Source organism: Haemaphysalis longicornis, unplaced genomic scaffold, assembly GCF_048455015.1.
Source record: "Haemaphysalis longicornis isolate Haplotype H1 unplaced genomic scaffold, Haemaphysalis longicornis Haplotype H1 scaffold_4, whole genome shotgun sequence".
Taxonomy (NCBI): domain Eukaryota; kingdom Metazoa; phylum Arthropoda; class Arachnida; order Ixodida; family Ixodidae; genus Haemaphysalis; species Haemaphysalis longicornis.
The window spans coordinates 117,880,276-117,898,171 of NW_027526361.1; the positions used below are offsets into that span (position 1 = coordinate 117,880,276).

General features: G+C 49.1%; 1 protein-coding gene across 1 annotated transcript in view; it reads left to right on the forward strand.

Annotated features, from left to right (window-relative positions):
- The window catches only part of LOC144179962 (uncharacterized), a 153,840-nt gene extending 144,500 nt beyond the window's left edge, over positions 1-9,340 (forward strand). The window contains exon 8 of the mRNA XM_077708377.1: positions 9,319-9,340. Coding sequence (XP_077564503.1) covers positions 9,319-9,340 — 22 coding nt within the window. The remainder of the gene's footprint in view (positions 1-9,318) is intronic.
- The last annotated feature ends 8,556 nt before the right edge of the window (positions 9,341-17,896 follow it).

Below are 17,896 nucleotides of genomic sequence, written 5' to 3' on the forward strand. Positions count from 1 at the left end.
TCAAACAAAGGTGGGTGTCTCTATTAAAAGGACCACGAAGACAGTATACAAGTTTTGTTCGTAAAAAAGGCTGCTTTATTCCGATTACAATTATACGAATTTTACTGCTATAGGTTTAAACACAAGATATGAAAGAAGAAATATGAAGCAGTGGCGACTCCCCAGACACTTACAGATTTCTCTATGACGTCACAGAATTTAAATCGTGGGATTCGTGGCCGCCTACCTAAGCAACCGCCAAGAAACATGAACTGGCGATTGTAGTGGGTCATTAAGTTCAGCTTGATTGTCTCACTTGAATGCTAATGCGCATTTAACACAAAGATCACTACGTTTTTATGCGGATCCATTATACGTCACTCCTTCGGATATTACGTCTTCGTAGCGCGAAATTTTAAAGTTTTGCGATGCTTCCTGTGCTTCTACAATGAAGGAAGCTCACACTAATGCGTAAGACGTGAAGGTAGCGAAGCTGTACGCAACCTTCACGACCATCACGACGGTTTAAGTCCACGATTGCAGCCGATTTGCGTCTTCTTCGCGGCCGCAAGGACCTTGGTGCTGTAAGCCCTCATTCACACAGCCGTCACCTTCTCCGTCACGGCACCGTCACGTCAAGAAACCGCGACGGGGCCGTAAACGGAGTAGCGTTCGTACTGGAGCTCTTCGTCAGAGTACAGGTATCGATCGGCTGCCTCGTGATCAGTTCAGCCTAGAACGGAGCTTGTTTAATCTGAAAAGCAAAGAAAATGGCGTAGATTTTTACGTGTGCTCTTTTCGCTAAATTTAGCCGTAAAAAATTGTTTTCTGATTGGCTGGTTCACTACGGGGCGTGCACGTCCCGTCACGTTGACGGAACGGAAACGTAGAGCTCGGCTTCCCGTCACCGTCGCGCATGACGGAAGGCGGTGACGTGACGGGGTGAAAAATGGCTGTGTGAATGTGGGCTAAGTGTGAGCTTCCTTCATATATTTTTTTGAAGTGATAATCATTGGACATCACCTTGCAGGGGTGTACGCAATGACGTGTCTTTCTCGCTCCGAGCAATAGTTGCCACGATTACGGCGAACGCTGGAGCTTTATTTTTTATTTTTTTGGCGGGGAAAGGGAGGGGGGGGGGGCATCTTGGCCGATCTTTCTTAGTGGGTAAGCCACGCACACACGAGCGCTCGTCACTTTCTTGATTTTTGAACTGCCGAGCAATCGCCGCGAGGCCTGTGATCACGTGGCCACGCTCGGCAATTTCTTGGTATTTTTAACTGCGGACACGAAAAATGACGGTTTGCTGAACAACTTCGCTGTTAACAAAATACAGCGCCAAAACAGAAGAGTGTAGCGAACAAAAAAGAAAAAGAAAAGGTCTCCCATGTTAATAGGCTCAAGAGAGCTTAATTGCGAGGTGTGAGTGTATAAAAACTAATTTTTGAACAATGTGCCCTTGATTATGAGCCTCGCGCACAAAACGAAGATCGCATAAAGCTATTCATACTAAGCAATACTGTGTACACACTCTCCATTGCCTGCCTATCTCCTGCTACGCTCCAAGATATACATAAGGTGGTCGAAGCTGACGCATAAAATGGCAGTGTACTTGCTTATCAACCAATTTTTTGTAGAAAAAAGAGAAGTTTTGGGGCTGTGAACCTACTTCGATGTGTGTTAAGGGTCAATTTCAGATTAAAGAAATGAAATCAAAGCCCCTTTTTTAACAGAACGATGGTTGAAACGCGAAGCTTGTTCCCACGCAACCTGAGTCAAAATCAAAGTCCAAAATCCAAACTGCTTCGACCGTGTCGGAATAACACAGTGATATAGACGTGGGCTTCTTAGCGCGAGGAACTCGGGTACGATTCCGACCAGGGGAAGCGTTCTTGTCTTGATGCGCTTGATGTGCCTTCGCTTTTCATCATCATTGTTTTGTGAAACCCATCGCACAAAGTTGGTTTTCCAAGAATTCGTTTTGGCTCGACATCGAACGTCATCAGTAAGCGATAGAAAGCTTCGTAAAAAAGAAAAGTAGGAGAAGAAGGTGCGCCGAGTAAGCCGAGCAGATGTCGAAGGTGTACAGTCGAACCCCGTTATAACGAAAGAGTATAGACACTGCAATTTAGTTCGTTATATCTTATATTCGTTGTAACAGTACAGCTAAAAATGGGTTCAAACCAACCGGTAATCAGGCTCCGGCAAACATCCTTCAAACAAAAACGCATTATTTCAACCTTCGGACCTACTGTAAACAACGTAACCCTTATCTTTCTCCTTTTGGCCTTTCAAGCTCATGAATGAACCAGCAAATGAAATGGGAAATTACAACACAACAAAGTTCATTTGAGAAAACGTGCCCACGTTCCTATTTTTTCGTGGAAAGATGTGACCTTTCTCTGGTGGCTATTCACCGCACTGAGCAGAATGAAGCTTTCCACAGTGTTCACGAACAAAGGGGCCTCTTCTACTTCTGCAGTTTCGGATGCCGGGAGACTCTCCAAGTAGCTTCTCAGCTTACTGGTCAAATATTTCTTCGCTGTATACCCGATCGGGCACGAGGCTCTCACAGTTTAACTTTCGTTATAAAAGAAGAAGTGTCATTGAAATAAAGCGTGACCAACCAAAGTTCGTATTTAGTTCGCTATAGCCGATGATTCGCTATATCAGTGTTCGTAATAACAAGGTTCAACTGTGCTTCACTTGTGAGATACCCGTTATTGTCGTTGATGGCTGTCTTTCTTTTTCTTTTTTTTTTTTTTTTTGCCTTTCACACAAAGTTTAGGCGACGTTAATGTATCCGTGGTTAGCAGGCTAACAATAACACTGTGTAAATTGTTATTCGTTTCGGCGAGACTCGACTTGCAGCAACACGGTTGTTTTGATTTTTTTTCGTCAATATGAATCACCTGTTTTCCGCCGTAAACGTGATTACAAACCGCGAATGGCTCAAAAATAGACAGTTATAGCAGAGCGGAGAATCGGTCCCGGTACGGTACCCGCGGTAGGCGACCCGGCTCTATTGCGCATGCGCAGAGGCGGAAAAACTAGTTGAGCGCATGCGCAGGTGTAGCGGGTACCGTACCCGGGACCGGTTCTCCGCTCTGCTATAACACTCTAATATGGCAGCATGCCGGTAATTCAGTCACGGGAACCCGCCGCGGTGGCTCAGTGGGTAAGGCGTTGCGCTGCTGAGCACGAGGTCGCGGGTTCGATTCCCGGCCGCGGCGGCCGCTTTTCTGATGGAGTCGAAAAGCAAAAACGCCCGTGTGTACGAGATTTCGGCGCACGATAAAGATTCCCAGGTGGTCAAAATTAATCCGGAGCCCTCCACTACGGCGCGCCTCATCGCCTGCGTTGCGTCGGCGCGTTAAGCCCCACAATCAATCAATTCAGTCACGGCGATGATTACGGTGTGCTGACAATTCAAGCATGGCGGCCGTGTTTGAATGGCGAGTTTCTGTAAACGCGTTCGCATTTTTTTTTTTCTTTTTACGCGAACGTGCGCGCAACTTTTACACACAGGTCCATCCCTTTGGGGACAGAGCGCGAAAGTGTCGGGGCACGAGAGGGTCACGCGGAAGGTAGCGCACGCCGACTGCTTTCCGGTGAAAGCGAGTTGAGTTGGTCGGTTCCGCCGGCTCCATGCCCCAACGCTTCAGTCACGCATGGTCGACCGGCGCCACCTTCTGCGGGCCTGTTGTGCACTGCCTGTGCCACTTAAACCCTGCCGCACCGGGGAATGCATATGCCACGCGGAACGGAGTAAACGGAGGTACGCCGCCGACGGCTGATTGAGTGGCAGGCTTTTAACCCCAATTCAAGTTCGTCTGAGTGCCGATTCCGCCGGCTCAGGTTCGAACTTGGATGTTGACTTGGAGCGAAAGCCAGAAAAAAAAAAAAGAAATCCCGGGACATCTCCACTAACCTGAAACCGGGGTATACATAGGGCGAATCATGCAGTGTAAAGTGTATTCTTGACGCCTTGGCGTTTTTCCAACGGAGATGAAACCGTTGGAGGGGTGGGGGGTAGATGTATGCAGCTTTGCTGTAGAAGTCTCGTGTCTTTGAAGCACGAAGCGTTCTAGCGCGAGGCGTAAACGAGTGTCCCGGTGTATTTTTAGTATGACTTACGAAGCGTTCCAGCGCGAAGTGTAAACTACTGTTCCGGTTTTCTTTTTTTTTTTTTTTGACTTAGCGTTTCGTTCTAGCACGAGGCGTGAACGAATGTCCCTGTGTTTCAGCACCGTGACTACATGAGACGGCGATTACGATGACAACGACATGAGACGCCGGGAGCCCGAGCCCTAAGGGGCCTCGCCCCTAAAAAGACAAGGACGATGCGGGCGATGAGGAGTTTGTCGCACCGAAGCAAAGTCAGCGGCTCCGGGCGTGCATTAATTGTGACGAGTGAGGTTCCTTAAAATCCCTTTGAAGAGACATAGCTCTCACGTCTGGGAGTCGATTACTCGCACTTGTGGTCGGCTGTATAACACTGCAGCGCTGAGCGCGTCATCTACAGTTTCCTGAGTAAGAGAGAGAGGGGGAGAGAGAGAACGTCTTTATTAGAATTTATTGGAAATATTGTGGGGATTCGGGGTGGTTTCCTCAGCCCAAGATACCACGAGATCACGTTCCGAGAAAAACGTGCCTATATTGGAGGGAAACAACCCAGTTATTTGCTCGAATTTTGCTGGACACTTAAAAGAAAAAGGAATAAGAGTGCAGGAGGGTGCCAAATAACCTTCAAGTTGAGACGATTTTTCCCCCTCTGTTTGCTCAGTGTACAGCTCGTCTTTTTTTTTTTTTTTTCGGCGGTCTTGGAAGATGACCTCAGGAACCCAGCAGTATAATGTTCTCCCGCATTACGCTCTAGGTATGCATCATAGGCATAACTAGTGTCACTAAATAAGCTACTCTTAAGAATACCGCCACTTCGTGCGCCCGGCCGCGCCTGGGGGCCATTTCGTTTCTATCTTGCAGTGTTGCCATCTCTCCATACGAAACCGCCGCCGGTTGTGACGGGCAGAGTGCGACCGGCCGCTCTAGCGGCCGCGCAGCAGAGAGAGAGAGAGAGAGAGAGAGAGAGAGAGAGAGAGAGAGAGAGAGAGAGAGAGAGAGAGAGAGAGAGAGAGAGAGAGAGAGAGAGAGAGAGGGCGGCCCGTATGTAAACAAATATCACGTGGTGTCGACCGACCAATGAAAATCCTGGCGGCACATAACAGTGAGAGAAAAGAGTGCCGTTACTCTAAAAGCCTTTATTTAGTGACGCTAGGCATAACTATGAGTTCACCGGCAACTATTGTATCACGGTTCCGAGGAATTCCTATTTTTTGGTTGAAATAAAAAAAAAATCATACATATTTTCCCCTGTGTTAAAGACTTGTCACAAGATCTTTCCAATTTCCTCGATTAGCATTTATTTTTAGGGGGCAATAAGTAACTGCTACTGACGTTTGTGCTACGGCGCCCGTGCACAGAACCAATTTACATTTACTGCCTGATTGAAGAGACCGACGAAAAATGGCATCGGCCAATAATTTCTGTCCTGTTTAATTTAAGATGGTTCGTTCAGATTCTATAAATGTACTTCATCACTGAAAAAAGTGTCTACGCTCAGTCCTCACTCGACCTGACCGATATAAGTACCGAAAGGGCGACGATTGCCACAAATATTAGTTCGGGACGCTCTGAATTCTCCCTACAACAAAACTGCTACTCATAACTGTCTATAATTACTCGAGGCAGGCGCTCGGAGTTGTCAACGAGGTCCCGTGCGTCGTGAAACTGCACGAGAAGCTATGTCAGTATTATTGCCAGCTGCCGCGCTTAGAAAAGTGCCGGTGGTTCCGCAAGTTCTGCCCGGGCCCTTTCAGTGAGTGTGCCCGACCACCCAACTCCTTCAATGCAAGTAGCAAATGTTTTTTCTGGTTTACATGCTTATTTATTTATTTATTTATTTATTTATTTATTTATTTATTTATTTATTTATTTATTTATTTATTTATTTATTTATTTATTTATTTATTTATTTATTTATTTATTTATTTATTTATTTATTTATTTATACTGTCAGCAAATTGTTGGGCTATTACAGGAGCGAAAGGTTAAACACACTTTGGTTACAGGAAGAAAAAGAAAGTACATTTCTGGAAATGCGAACACAAAATACTCTTGGGAAATGCAACATGAAGGCATTTGTAACATGCGACACAAACACAGGTGATGCCATTGTTGAATTTTGGCCAGGTTATTTAGCGCGTACGTATGTGCCTTTGACAATTTCAAGAATTCATTTATAGGTGACGTCCTCACTGTGGCGTCTGATAACATATTCCATTGCTTTATTGCTCTTGGAAAGAAACTGTATTTAAAACAGTCATGGCGAGTGGTCGGAGGCGGGATGTACTCCATAAGTGAGCATAGTAAGAGCGGTTCGGGAATCAGTGCGTCATCCCTCATCACGCGCTTCTCCACCCCCCTACCGTGTTGTTGACGTAGCCACCAACCTCGCTCAAGATATGTATCACTCTTGATTGTGTCCACGGGTTGTGTCGTTCGTATGCCTATCAGCCATTACATGCACGGTGACATTTTGAACTACTCCTTTTGAAGCTACATGGATATAATATCGCTTATCAATTGCCAGTCGTGTTTATTATGGCGGAGGTGGTCATCGTCCCCGATGAAATTGCTGCAGAAGTTCATAGAGACTTCTGCAGAAATCCGTGGTAAGTCCAGAGTCCGAGCGGCGACTGAAAGCTGAAACAGTCGACACGCACTGCGGCGAGCAATGCTTCGCAGTTCTGGCTTCGAAAGCGCAGACAGTGCCGCCTGCGTGACTTCTGTGACTTCGCGGCGCCACTTTGCAACCCGGTGCGCAAAAGCACAACCTTTACTCGGTGACAACTTAAGAACGGCACCGGGAGTTGCCGCTGTGCCTTATCACAGTAGCCGGATGTTTCTCCGCGCGGCGCAAGTAGGGCGTTACTGGGAATATTTTGAACATGGCTTGAGCCGTTCCCGTGATTTTTTGGACTTAATATGCTTATAAACGACTCTAGTGACGACAAACAAACTGCGTGAGACAAGGCAGACTATATCACGCATTCATAGCAAACCCATTTCAAAACGCGCGCGCACTGACGTCATGGGTCCGGCGCTTTGGCGGAGTGACACACTACATGAGGTGGTGCCGTTCTTGAGTTGTAACCGAGTATAGTTTGGAATGGTTGGCCAACCGGTTCCATGCAGTTCGCCGAATCAGCAAGCCCCACTTTTGATCTATTCCTTTGTCTTCCTTTAGTTCAAAATGCAGCAACTACTTCATTTCGGGTTCCGCTCCAGCTTTTCCCACAAACACACTCAGTTCATTTCCAGTAACGGTTTCACACTCTGTTTAAATAGTAACGTATACGAGGAAAGATGCGGTCTTGCCATAGAAGTTGCGTGGAGTGGGCTGGTAGGGCAAGTGGCAAAGGAACGCTACGTGATGCTGGCGTCCAGCAAGGTCGCACGTGATACCGGCCATGGCACGCGCGCATCCACGTGCACCACTAGGGTGCTTCGACGGTTCCCCCCCGGGCTGTGTGCACGTGCATAATGGACGACGTCGTCTCGCTGCGAGCACGCGTCGTCCCCGGGGTGTTGCCAGACCAGCGATCAGCGGACACGCAGCGCGCACACGCGTGGCGACACGAGCACGCAGAAAAGCGGCCGCTGACCACGCTTCCGTGGTCGAGGCGAGCTTCTTCGTCCAGCGCATGCAGGCTGCTCCTTTGGTAGCCTTTGCGACTGGCATCGCCTATCTGGGTTAGTGGAAACCTCGCGGTCGCCGGAGCGTTGCTGAGCTTAGAAGACGTGCGCGCGTGTTTCCACCAGCCTGGCAAACGTAATATACTGACAAAAAAAGAAAAAAAAGAACGAGCATTTAGGCTTGTTTGTTTGTTTGTTTGTGTTTTTGTTTGTTTGTTTACTTATTTCGAATGTCCACCTAGATGGGGCGACCTTCATTGTTGTTTGTTCCGCTCGAGCTTCCGGCTATGACTGAAGGAAGGACGTGCGCCCGTCCCTCTGTCTGTCCGTGTTGTCGTCGCTCCTTCCTGAATAGGAATAAAAAGCCCCCCGTTGTGCGCGTTGCTTATTGTGGGCCCTAGCACGTGCCGAGGCTGTCACGTGACACAAAGTTGTGTTACTCCCTCCCCCTTTTAATGCGAAGGCATGAAATGGTCCGTTGCACGAAAAAGCGGTCCCCGTCCGGTGTTGTCTACACACAGCAAAACGGCGGTACCTTATTTCCCACTCGATAGCACGCGCCATGTGGGTCCATAGCGCGTGCCTCAGAAACAGCACACAAATAAAAGGAGCCTGCGCCTGTGCACGCGCAGAGCCGCGTGACAAAAAAACGTAGTTTCCGACGGCGGCAGAAGACGCTGTTCGGCTTCCGCTTTCCTGGATAACACCTCCGGGTAAATCGGTTTTGTTTCAGTGCGTGCCGCGCCAAACTTCGCATTCCAGCCACTTCTGCCCCTCTCGCCCAGCGGCGCACCAGTCACCAGGGTGCTCTGTACGGCGCAGAGCACCCTGCGGCGTTCAACAGAACATTAAAGCGTTCACACTCACAGCTCATGATTGATTGAGTGATTGTGGGGTTTAACGCGCGTAGCGACACGTGGAATATGCGGATGGCTCCGGCTTAATTTTGACATCCTGGAAATTTCAACGTGCTACTAAATCTCTACACACGGGCGTGTTTACTTTTCGCCTCCATCAGAAAAGCAGTCGCTGCGGCCGGTCTCGTCCTTGGGCACAACACAGCACAACGCCGTAACCACTGAGCCACCGCGGCGGGTATTTTCACAGCTCATGAGATGCGCTTGGGTGTTCCCGAAGTTCTCTCTCTCTCCCGGACTCTGCTTGTCTACCTAGTTTTACATTTTGTGGGTATAGTTTTTTGTTCTGATCTGATGTGAGTATAAGATTGCTCAAAGGAAATTGAAGATACACTCATACTCTATGCAGAGCTCAACTAATCGTCAAGGAATATGAACTGCGGTATACAAGCTATAGAATGCACGACGTTCTGGACCACTGAAACTGAGATTGGAACTTGAACCATGGCCCTCTCGCTCCACTCAGCGCTAAGCCCTGTCCGCGCTATTCGAATTTCTCCAGGACATTGGTGTGTCAACGTAATTGTAGCCGTCCCTTCGTTTCAAAAAAACCTTCTAACTCAAAACCCTGAAGAAGGACCGTATATAATTTTTGTTCCTTACTACTATTCTCCTCTCCTTCACTACACCTACTACCTTTTTCCCTCTCCTCCTTTCCTCACAGAGTAGCATGCCTGGTGAACTGATGTCGGCAAACCTCTGTGCATTTTCCTCTTTAATAAAGAGTTTCTCTCTCTCTCTCTCTCTCTCTCTGGAGTAACTAAAAAAAGCACTTATTGAAAAAGAGGCCGTCTTTATTGTCACTAATGGGTGGGAACGTTGTAACGTCCAGGGCATTGCAAGCCTGCTTTATTCAAGGATTACTGGGCGAATGACAACTAACTGATGTCCGTTGACCGGCAGGTCGAGTATACCCCCTTTCATACCCCTTTCGTACATCCTTCACCCATTTATTTAGACTTCTAGCTAATTTCTTTTTGTCCTCACCATACGAGCCTGTTCTAGAAGTAGGACAAAAAATAATAGGTAAGTGCTGGGCGGCAAATCCGAAGTTGATGTTTAGAAGCCTGTTAGATAAAAAAAATCAGAAAAATCGCACCTTCGCGCCTCTCATAACCTTTGTGGCTGATAATTAACATTCTCAGCTCTTAGCACGTCCATTCATTCCCGTTTCCGAGGTGTAGCGGTTATCACGTGCGCCTCATACGCGGAAAGTCCCCGGTTCAATCCCGGGCGGAGACAGTTTTTTGATATTTCTTTTTAGTTTCCAAAGCACGGTTATCAGCTTCAATCGCTCGTCCTGTTTCTTCTTTTCCCTGCCCCGTCCGTATGCGCAATTTCACGTGGGAGGTCGAATGTAACTGTATATATATATAAGGGTTGGCAGTCAAGAAAACCTCGGAAAGCCAAGGGAGGAATGTAGGGCATGGAAACAGTTAAAGAATTTGGAAAGACAGGAAGAAAGTGGCAGGCAGCCGGCGGGCATTTTTTCCTCACTTTCTATCTCTCTTTCCAAATCAAATTCTTTATCTGTTTCAACGACCTACCATATTCTCTCCTTTGCTTTCCGTGGTTTTCTTGACCTGCCAACTCTATTTCTGTATATATATATATATATATATATATATATATATATATATATATATATATATATATATATATATATATATATACAGTCGAACACGGATATATCGAACTCCAAGGGGATCGCGAAATAGTTCGATATATGAAAAATTCGATATACAAAATTTGGGCTCTGAGAACTCACCTACGGCGGACGATCACTTACCGATCGTCGCATTCAAGAATGACAACTAATTCCGCACTCACGGCGCAACAGGACGCTTTATTTTCGTTAAAAAAAGTCAATGATCTTGGCCTGCTTCTTCGTCCTGGAAATGAAAGTAAAGACGCTGGTCTCGATCTTCTCGAGGCTGCACAACTAGAAACTTCCTGCAGTACGCTGCGCCTTCACACATCATGCACAACACGCACGCAAAAGAAGAACAGCGCGCACGTACCACAAAACTTTGAAGGTAACAATTTCAAGGCTCTCTGAACGGACTCCAACAAAGTGCTCGCAATGGTCATCTCTGAGAGAAACAGTGATCGCCGAAAGGTGCGGGACAACTCGCCAAGCAACAGCAACAGTACAAAATGAAAATAAGGAGGAGGCCGCCAGCGCCTTCGCTCCCTCTTCCCCTTCCCGAGACGACATCGGGGAAGACAGACCCAGAGAGAGAGAAAAAAAAAAACTCTTTTTCGGCAAGTCGGGGAACATACGCAGCCGCAAAAAAAAAAAAAAAAAAAAAAAAAAAAAAAAAAAAAAGAGGACGTGCGCAGTCGGGGCATTCCTATCTCGCACTGTCACATTTTCCGACTGTTCGGGCTTGTGTGCCTAGAGAGATTTAGCATACCGGGCTCCGTCCGCTAACGCTACGGCGGCCGGTAGCGGGGCCCGACTGGGGATTAGTTCCGCGAGCCAGTCTTCGCCATTCCGCGCATTCCTCCATATCCTCCTCAACCTCAATCGGGGGTGCAGCGACCGGCGAAAGCACCTTCCAGCTCGCGCGGCGTTCGATATACCCAATGTAGGGTAAAGTACGGTTCGATATAAACGTACTAATTCCTGTACTTTTACACACAATTTTCAAGGGGATAATTTAAGAGTTCGATATAGACAAAAATTCGATATACCCGTGTTCGATATATCCGTGTTCGACTGTATATATATATATATATATATATATATATATATATATATATATATATATATATATATATATATATATATATATATATATATATATATATATATATATATATATATATATAGGGAGTAGTAGAACTTTGAAGATGGTAGAGAACACAAGAGAAGAAAAACTTCGAACAAGGTAAAAGCACGATTGTGGCCTACGTTTCAGCAAAGAGAACTTGCTTTCCTCAGGGGATATATATATATATATATATATATATATATATATATATATATATATATATATATATATATATATATATTGAAGCGTGGTTTGTTGGACCACTAACGAGCAGTTAGACCTGCGGAGAAGCCGAGGTTCTTCGTGCCAAGCAAGCTGTGTCCGACGAGATACTCGATCGGCCCGTGCGCCAAGCGATACTTCTGCCTTCTCGTCGTCGGGCGTGCACCAAGCCGAATATCCCCAACGGGGAATTGTCCTTGCACGAGCGCCTATGATGATTACATCAATCGCGTCCACAATCAACGCTACAATATCCGCCCCCGGTGGAAAAGGAGCCATCCTGGCGACTCAATGTGACGAGGAGACCACAGGATCGTAATACTCTTTCAGCCGGTTGGCGTGAACTATTTCGCGTCCACGGTGTCGACGGTCGGGTGCGGGAGCAACCGGTTCGACGAGGTAGTTCACTGGTGAAGTTTGCTTGACGACTCTGTAGGGTCCATGATATTTTGCAACAAACTTCGGTGAGAGACCAGGTGTAGGGCATGGGACCCAAAGCCAGACAAGTGAATCAGGCCTATAGGTTGGAACCGCGGTGGAAGCGTCGAGATTATGCTTCTGGTGTTGCTGGTGTTCAGATGTGAGCGAGCGGGCGAGCTGACGGCACTCTTCGGCATGCTTGACTATTTCCGAAATGGGTGCGAACTCGGTCTGATCTGGGCGATAGTGCAAAATTGTGTCAAGAGTGCATGCTGGCTCCCGTCCGTAGAGCAGGAAAAAAGGTGAGAATCCCGTCGTCGTCTGCGTGGCCGTGTTGTAGGCGTACGTGACAAAAGGAAGTATCACGTCCCAGTCAGAATGGTCCGACGCCACGTACATCGAAAGCATATCACCCAAAGTGCGGTTAAATCGTTCTGTGAGTCCATTGGTTTGGGGGTGGTAAGACGACGTAGTTCGGTGAATAATTCGACATTCCCGCAGGAGGGCTTCGATGACTTCCGAGAGGAAGACGCGACCTCGGTCACTGAGCAGCTCTCGAGGAGCACCATGGCGAAGTATGAAGCGGCGTAACAGGAAGGACGCGACGTCACGTGCCGTGGCAGTTGCTAGAGCAGCGGTTTCTGCATAGCGCGTTAGGTGATCCACCGCCACAATGACCCAACGGTTGCCAGCGGCTGTGCAGGGTAGGGGACCGTAGAGGTCTATCCCAATGCGGTCGAACGGTCTTTCGGGGCACGGCAATGGCTGCAGCGGGCCCGCCGCAGGAGTAGGAGGGGATTTGCGCCGCTGACAGTGATGCATGACCGGATGTACTTGCGGACGAACGTGTACATTCCCCGCCAGTAATACCGTAGGCGAAGCCGCTCATACGTTTTTAACACACCGGCGTGCGCGCAGCTGGGGTCAGCGTGGAAGGATGCGCATATGCCCATGCGCAAATGGCGAGGTATCACCAGTAACCATTTGCGACCTCCCGATTGGTAGTTGCGCCTGAAGAGCATATCGTCGCGGAGTGCAAAGTGGGCCGCTTGTCGGCGCAGCGCACGCGACTCTTGAGCAGAGGGCACGCCTGAGAGGAAGGAAATAAGCGAGGCAATCCAGGGGTCCTTGCGCTGCTCGGCCGGCATGTCCGTGATGTCTAGGGACGACAGGCCGGCATCAACAGAAACGGAACACGAGTCTTCCGCCGGTAGGGGGGAGCGGGACAGAGCGTCAGCGTCTGAATGCTTCCGGCCGGAGCGGTACAGCACACGTATGTCATGCTCTTGAAGGCGTAGAGCCCAGCGACCAAGGCGGCCAGACGGGTCCTTGAGCGACGACAACCAACACAATGCGTGGTGGTCCGTCACAACGTCAAAAGGACGACCGTACAAATATGGCCGAAATTTTGTAAGCGCCCATACGATGGCCAAGCACTCCTTTTCCGTGACCGAATAATTAACCTCAGCTTTGGTGAGCGTACGACTGGCATAAGCGACGACATAATCGTCAAAACCAGCTTTGCGTTGGGCAAGCACTGCACCGATTCCGGCGCCGCTGGCATCCGTGTGGATTTCTGTTGGCGCGGTCTGGTCAAAGTGTCGCAGGATAGGCGGGGAAGTAAGGAGTCGCCGTAACTTCGCGAAGGCTTCATCGCAATCCCTCGTCCAAGCGCCAATACCGCTTTCCTTGCTGAGAAGCGCCGTCAAGGGCGCAATTATGGCGGCAAAATTGCGAATGAAGCGGCGGAAATAAGAACATAGACCAATAAAGCTCCGTAGAGCCTTCATGGTGGTCGGTTTAGGGAACTCGGCGACCGCACGAAGTTTTGTGTCGTCAGGAAGAATTCCCTCCTTCGACACAACGTGGCCCAGTATGGTCAACTTTCGCGCCGCAAAGTGGCATTTCTTCATGTTGAGTTCCAATTTGGCATTGGCAAGGCAAGTCAAAACCTGCTCCAGGCGCCTCAAATGAGTGTCGAAGTCGGGGGAAAAAACGACTATGTCATCGAGATAACAAAGACACGTTTTCCACTTCAGGCCCCGCAAAATAGTGTCCATCATCCTCTCGAACGTGGCAGGAGCGTTGCACAGGCCAAACGGCATGACGTTAAATTCATACAGGCCGTCAGGAGTGATGAACGCCGTTTTCGCGCGATCGGCCTCCGCCATGGGTACCTGCCAATATCCAGACCGCAGATCAAGGGAAGAAAAAAACTCGGCGCCTTGTAAACTGTCAAGGGCATCGTCGATCCGTGGTAAAGGATAGACATCCTTCCGCGTTATGCTGTTCAGACGGCGATAATCTACGCAAAAGCGGATGGAGCCGTCCTTTTTTGTGACAAGCACCACGGGAGACGCCCAGGGACTGTTGGAGGGCCGAATTACTCCCCGCTTAAACATTTCGTTCACCTGTTCGTCAATAGTGCTGCGCTCCTTCGGCGACACACGGTACGGTCGTTGGCGCAGGGGTGCATGCGAGCCGGTGTCGATGGAGTGGGCAACTGCAGATGTTCGGCCCAGCGGTGCCTTTGCGCCGTCAAAAGAAGAGCGGAACCGATATAGCAGAGCGAGGAGCCTCACTCGTTGGTCCGATCTGAGTGTAGGATCGATCGAAGCGCCAATGTCCGGAGGCGACAGGTCTGGTGTTGACGGGGCAGGACTCAGTCCAGCCACTGGAACCCATGACGGAAAGTCGTCTGGTACGGCGGTGACAAGGTGTGGCCGAACAACTTCGACGCAGCCAAGGACCTCACCATGCAGGAGACGAAGGGGCTCCAAGGACTCGTTGGTGACGACTATGGCGCTCGTGCCAGCATGAACTGTCAGTAGGGCGAATGGCAGGGACAGCGATTTTCGATGGAGAAATAAGGGCGACGGCGTAAAAAGAACAGGTGCGTCGGGAATTGAACACCAGCAGAGCGGTACGAGAGCAGCCGAGCGGGGAGGGATGTCCGTGTCGTGAGCCACGGTGAGCTTTGCTGGGGCAGCGGACTGAAGGTCGTCGTAAGGCGCGTCCAAGGGAGAATCAAATTCTACTTGCGCACGCGCACAGTCGATTATTGCGCGATGACGAGATAAAAAGTCCCAGCCTAAAATGACGTCATGGGAGCAGGATGGCAGCACGAGGAACTCAACGGGGTACACGACGTCTTGGATGTGACACGCGCCGTGCAGGCTGCCAAAGGTTTTACAGGTTGCGCAGTTGCGGTACATAACGAAAATTGCGGCAGTGGCGTCGTAACTTTTCTAAGCGAGCGGCAAATATCGGCGGTAATGACGGAGACGGCTGCGCCTGTATCGACTAGTGCGACTGTACATACACCTTCAACAGATACGTCGATTACATTTGTAGGCCTTTTGCAGTTCGAAAGTCGCGCAGCTCTTGCCTCCGGAACTGCGGCGGCTAGTTTTCCTGTTCAGTTGGGCTTGAACGACGTCGCATCGGCGATAGTGAGCGGCGACGTGGGGAGCTTGAACGGCGGCTATCGGCGTCACGACGGCTAAAATCGTTGTAACCGGAGGCAGGCAACGGCGACCTGGGTGACAGGTCTGTCATTAGCTGTGGAGACCCGTGTGGAGAGCCAAAGCCAAATCTGTGGTTTCCAACGTCATCATTCATCCCGGGCACGCTGCGGCGGCAGTAACGGGCCACATGGCCTGGAAGTCGGCAGGCGAAACAGATGGGGCGATTATCAGCCGTGCGCCACGGATTCACCGGTGGCGGATTTCTGTGTACCGCAGAGCGTGGCGGGGTTGGTGGCATGGCCCGAAAAGACGTCCCAGCTGGCTGTACCGGTCTCCCCATAGCTTCGGCATACGTGAGGGGTGCATAATATAGAGTGGGTGGCAGTGCCTCAGCCACCTGTTCTTTGATCATGTGGCGAAGCGCTGGAAGCGTCGGCGAGACAACGGAAGGAGTCACTTCGGTAGGCTGCGGAGGCACTGCGTATCGTGGAGATGGGCCAGGAACAGACGGTGGCATCGTTGATCCAGGCTCCAGGGTAAGAAGGGACACTTGCCGAGCGACTTCTTCGCGAACAAACTGCTGAAGCTGCCGCATCAAGGATGCATCGGCCCCCGGCTCTGTCAAGCTCGACAGCGGCTCTCCCTGTGCAGAAGAGTTCCGGGTAAGCGCCCTCTGTCTGCGGAGTTCTTCGTAGCTTCGGCAGTGGGTGATGATGTCAGCAACGGTTCGCAGATCTTTCGCTAACAGCATCTGGAAAGCATCATCATCGATTCCTTTCATCAGGTGCTTAATTTTCTCTGCTTCCGCCATAGCTGAATCAACACGGTTGCAGAGGTCCACAACATCCTCGATATAGCTTGTGAAGGTCTCTCCAGCACGCTGTGCTCGTGTGCGGAGACGCTGCTCAGCAAGAAGCTTCCGTACGGCGGGACGGCCGAAGACCTCGACAATACGATTTTTGAACTCAGCCCAGGTAGCCATGGTGGCGGCGTTGTTGTGGAACCACTTCTTGGCTAGGTGGTCCAAATGGAACACAACGTCATTAAGCTTCATGCGATCGTCCCATCTGTTGTGCGCGCTTACTCGTTCGTACTGCGACAGCCACTCCTCCACGTCGTTGTCATCCGTTCCATCGAAGTTAGGGGGGTCGCGCTGGCGAAGCACACCCGAACACATGATGGGCTGCGGTGCCATGTCCCGGTCGGTGTTCAGCTGCATCATGGGCTGTAGCCGCCTGCTTCGTAACTCCAGGATGTGGTATCGGAGTCTTGCGATGCGAAGGTAGAGTCACGCTGGGAACGAACCCGCACACTCCACCAAACTGAAGCGTGGTTTATTGGACCACTAACGAGCAGTTAGAGCTGCGGAGAAGCCGAGGTTCTTCGTGCCAAGCAAGCTGTGTCCGACGCGATACTCGATCGGCCCGTGCGCCAAGCGATACTTCTGCCTTCTCGTCGTCGGGCGTGCACCAAGCCGAATATCCCCAACGGGGAATTGTCCTTGCACGAGCGCCTATGATGATTACATCAATCGCGTCCACAATCAACGCTACAATATATATATATATATATATATATATATATATATATATCAGTGTGTCAAACCGAAAAAAAAATACCGGTTCGATGAGTTGAATTATCACTGAAATTAGAAAAAAAACCTTTAGTAGTTTAAAACGAGTCAAATCAAAATACAAACAAAAATTCAAAAGGCTAACAGGAGGGGAACAGCGCAAATTTGACAGACACGAGAAGAAGAAGACGACACGCACAGCGCTGACTTACAACAGTTTATTCTTTACCGCTCGGGCACATATATACCACCACGGTTAAAAATACAGGCTGCTGTTTCCCAAGGACAGAGGCGCAATTGCAAAGCAAACTTTAAACAATTACGAGGTATTAAAAAAACAGATGAAGTGGCGACGATTTACCACCTACTTTCTCGCCCACACTTTGTGTTGCCCTAGCGACTATTCATAAGGCCACCGCCAAGAGATATGACGCTGGAATATATTTTCTGCCCTTTCCTTTTTTGTTGAAATCACAATCGTCGCTATGGAATCACCCATCACGCTAATCACGAAGTCTTCAATTTAGGCCTGCGTACTCGTGAGTTCAAATATCTGCGCTTACTTCCAATGGCGCACATTTTTTATGTAACAAAACAGAAAAATCCTACAACAGGCATATAAATACTACCAATAAATTAGATTATTTGGTCACCCTGAATAACTTGTTAGCTGTCACCTTATCGAATGTGTTAGCCACACTTTTGTTAAAAGTAAGCTTTAGTTAACGCTCAGTCACTGCATTATTGCTCTGACCACTGCAATTCCTTTTGCGATAGCTATAC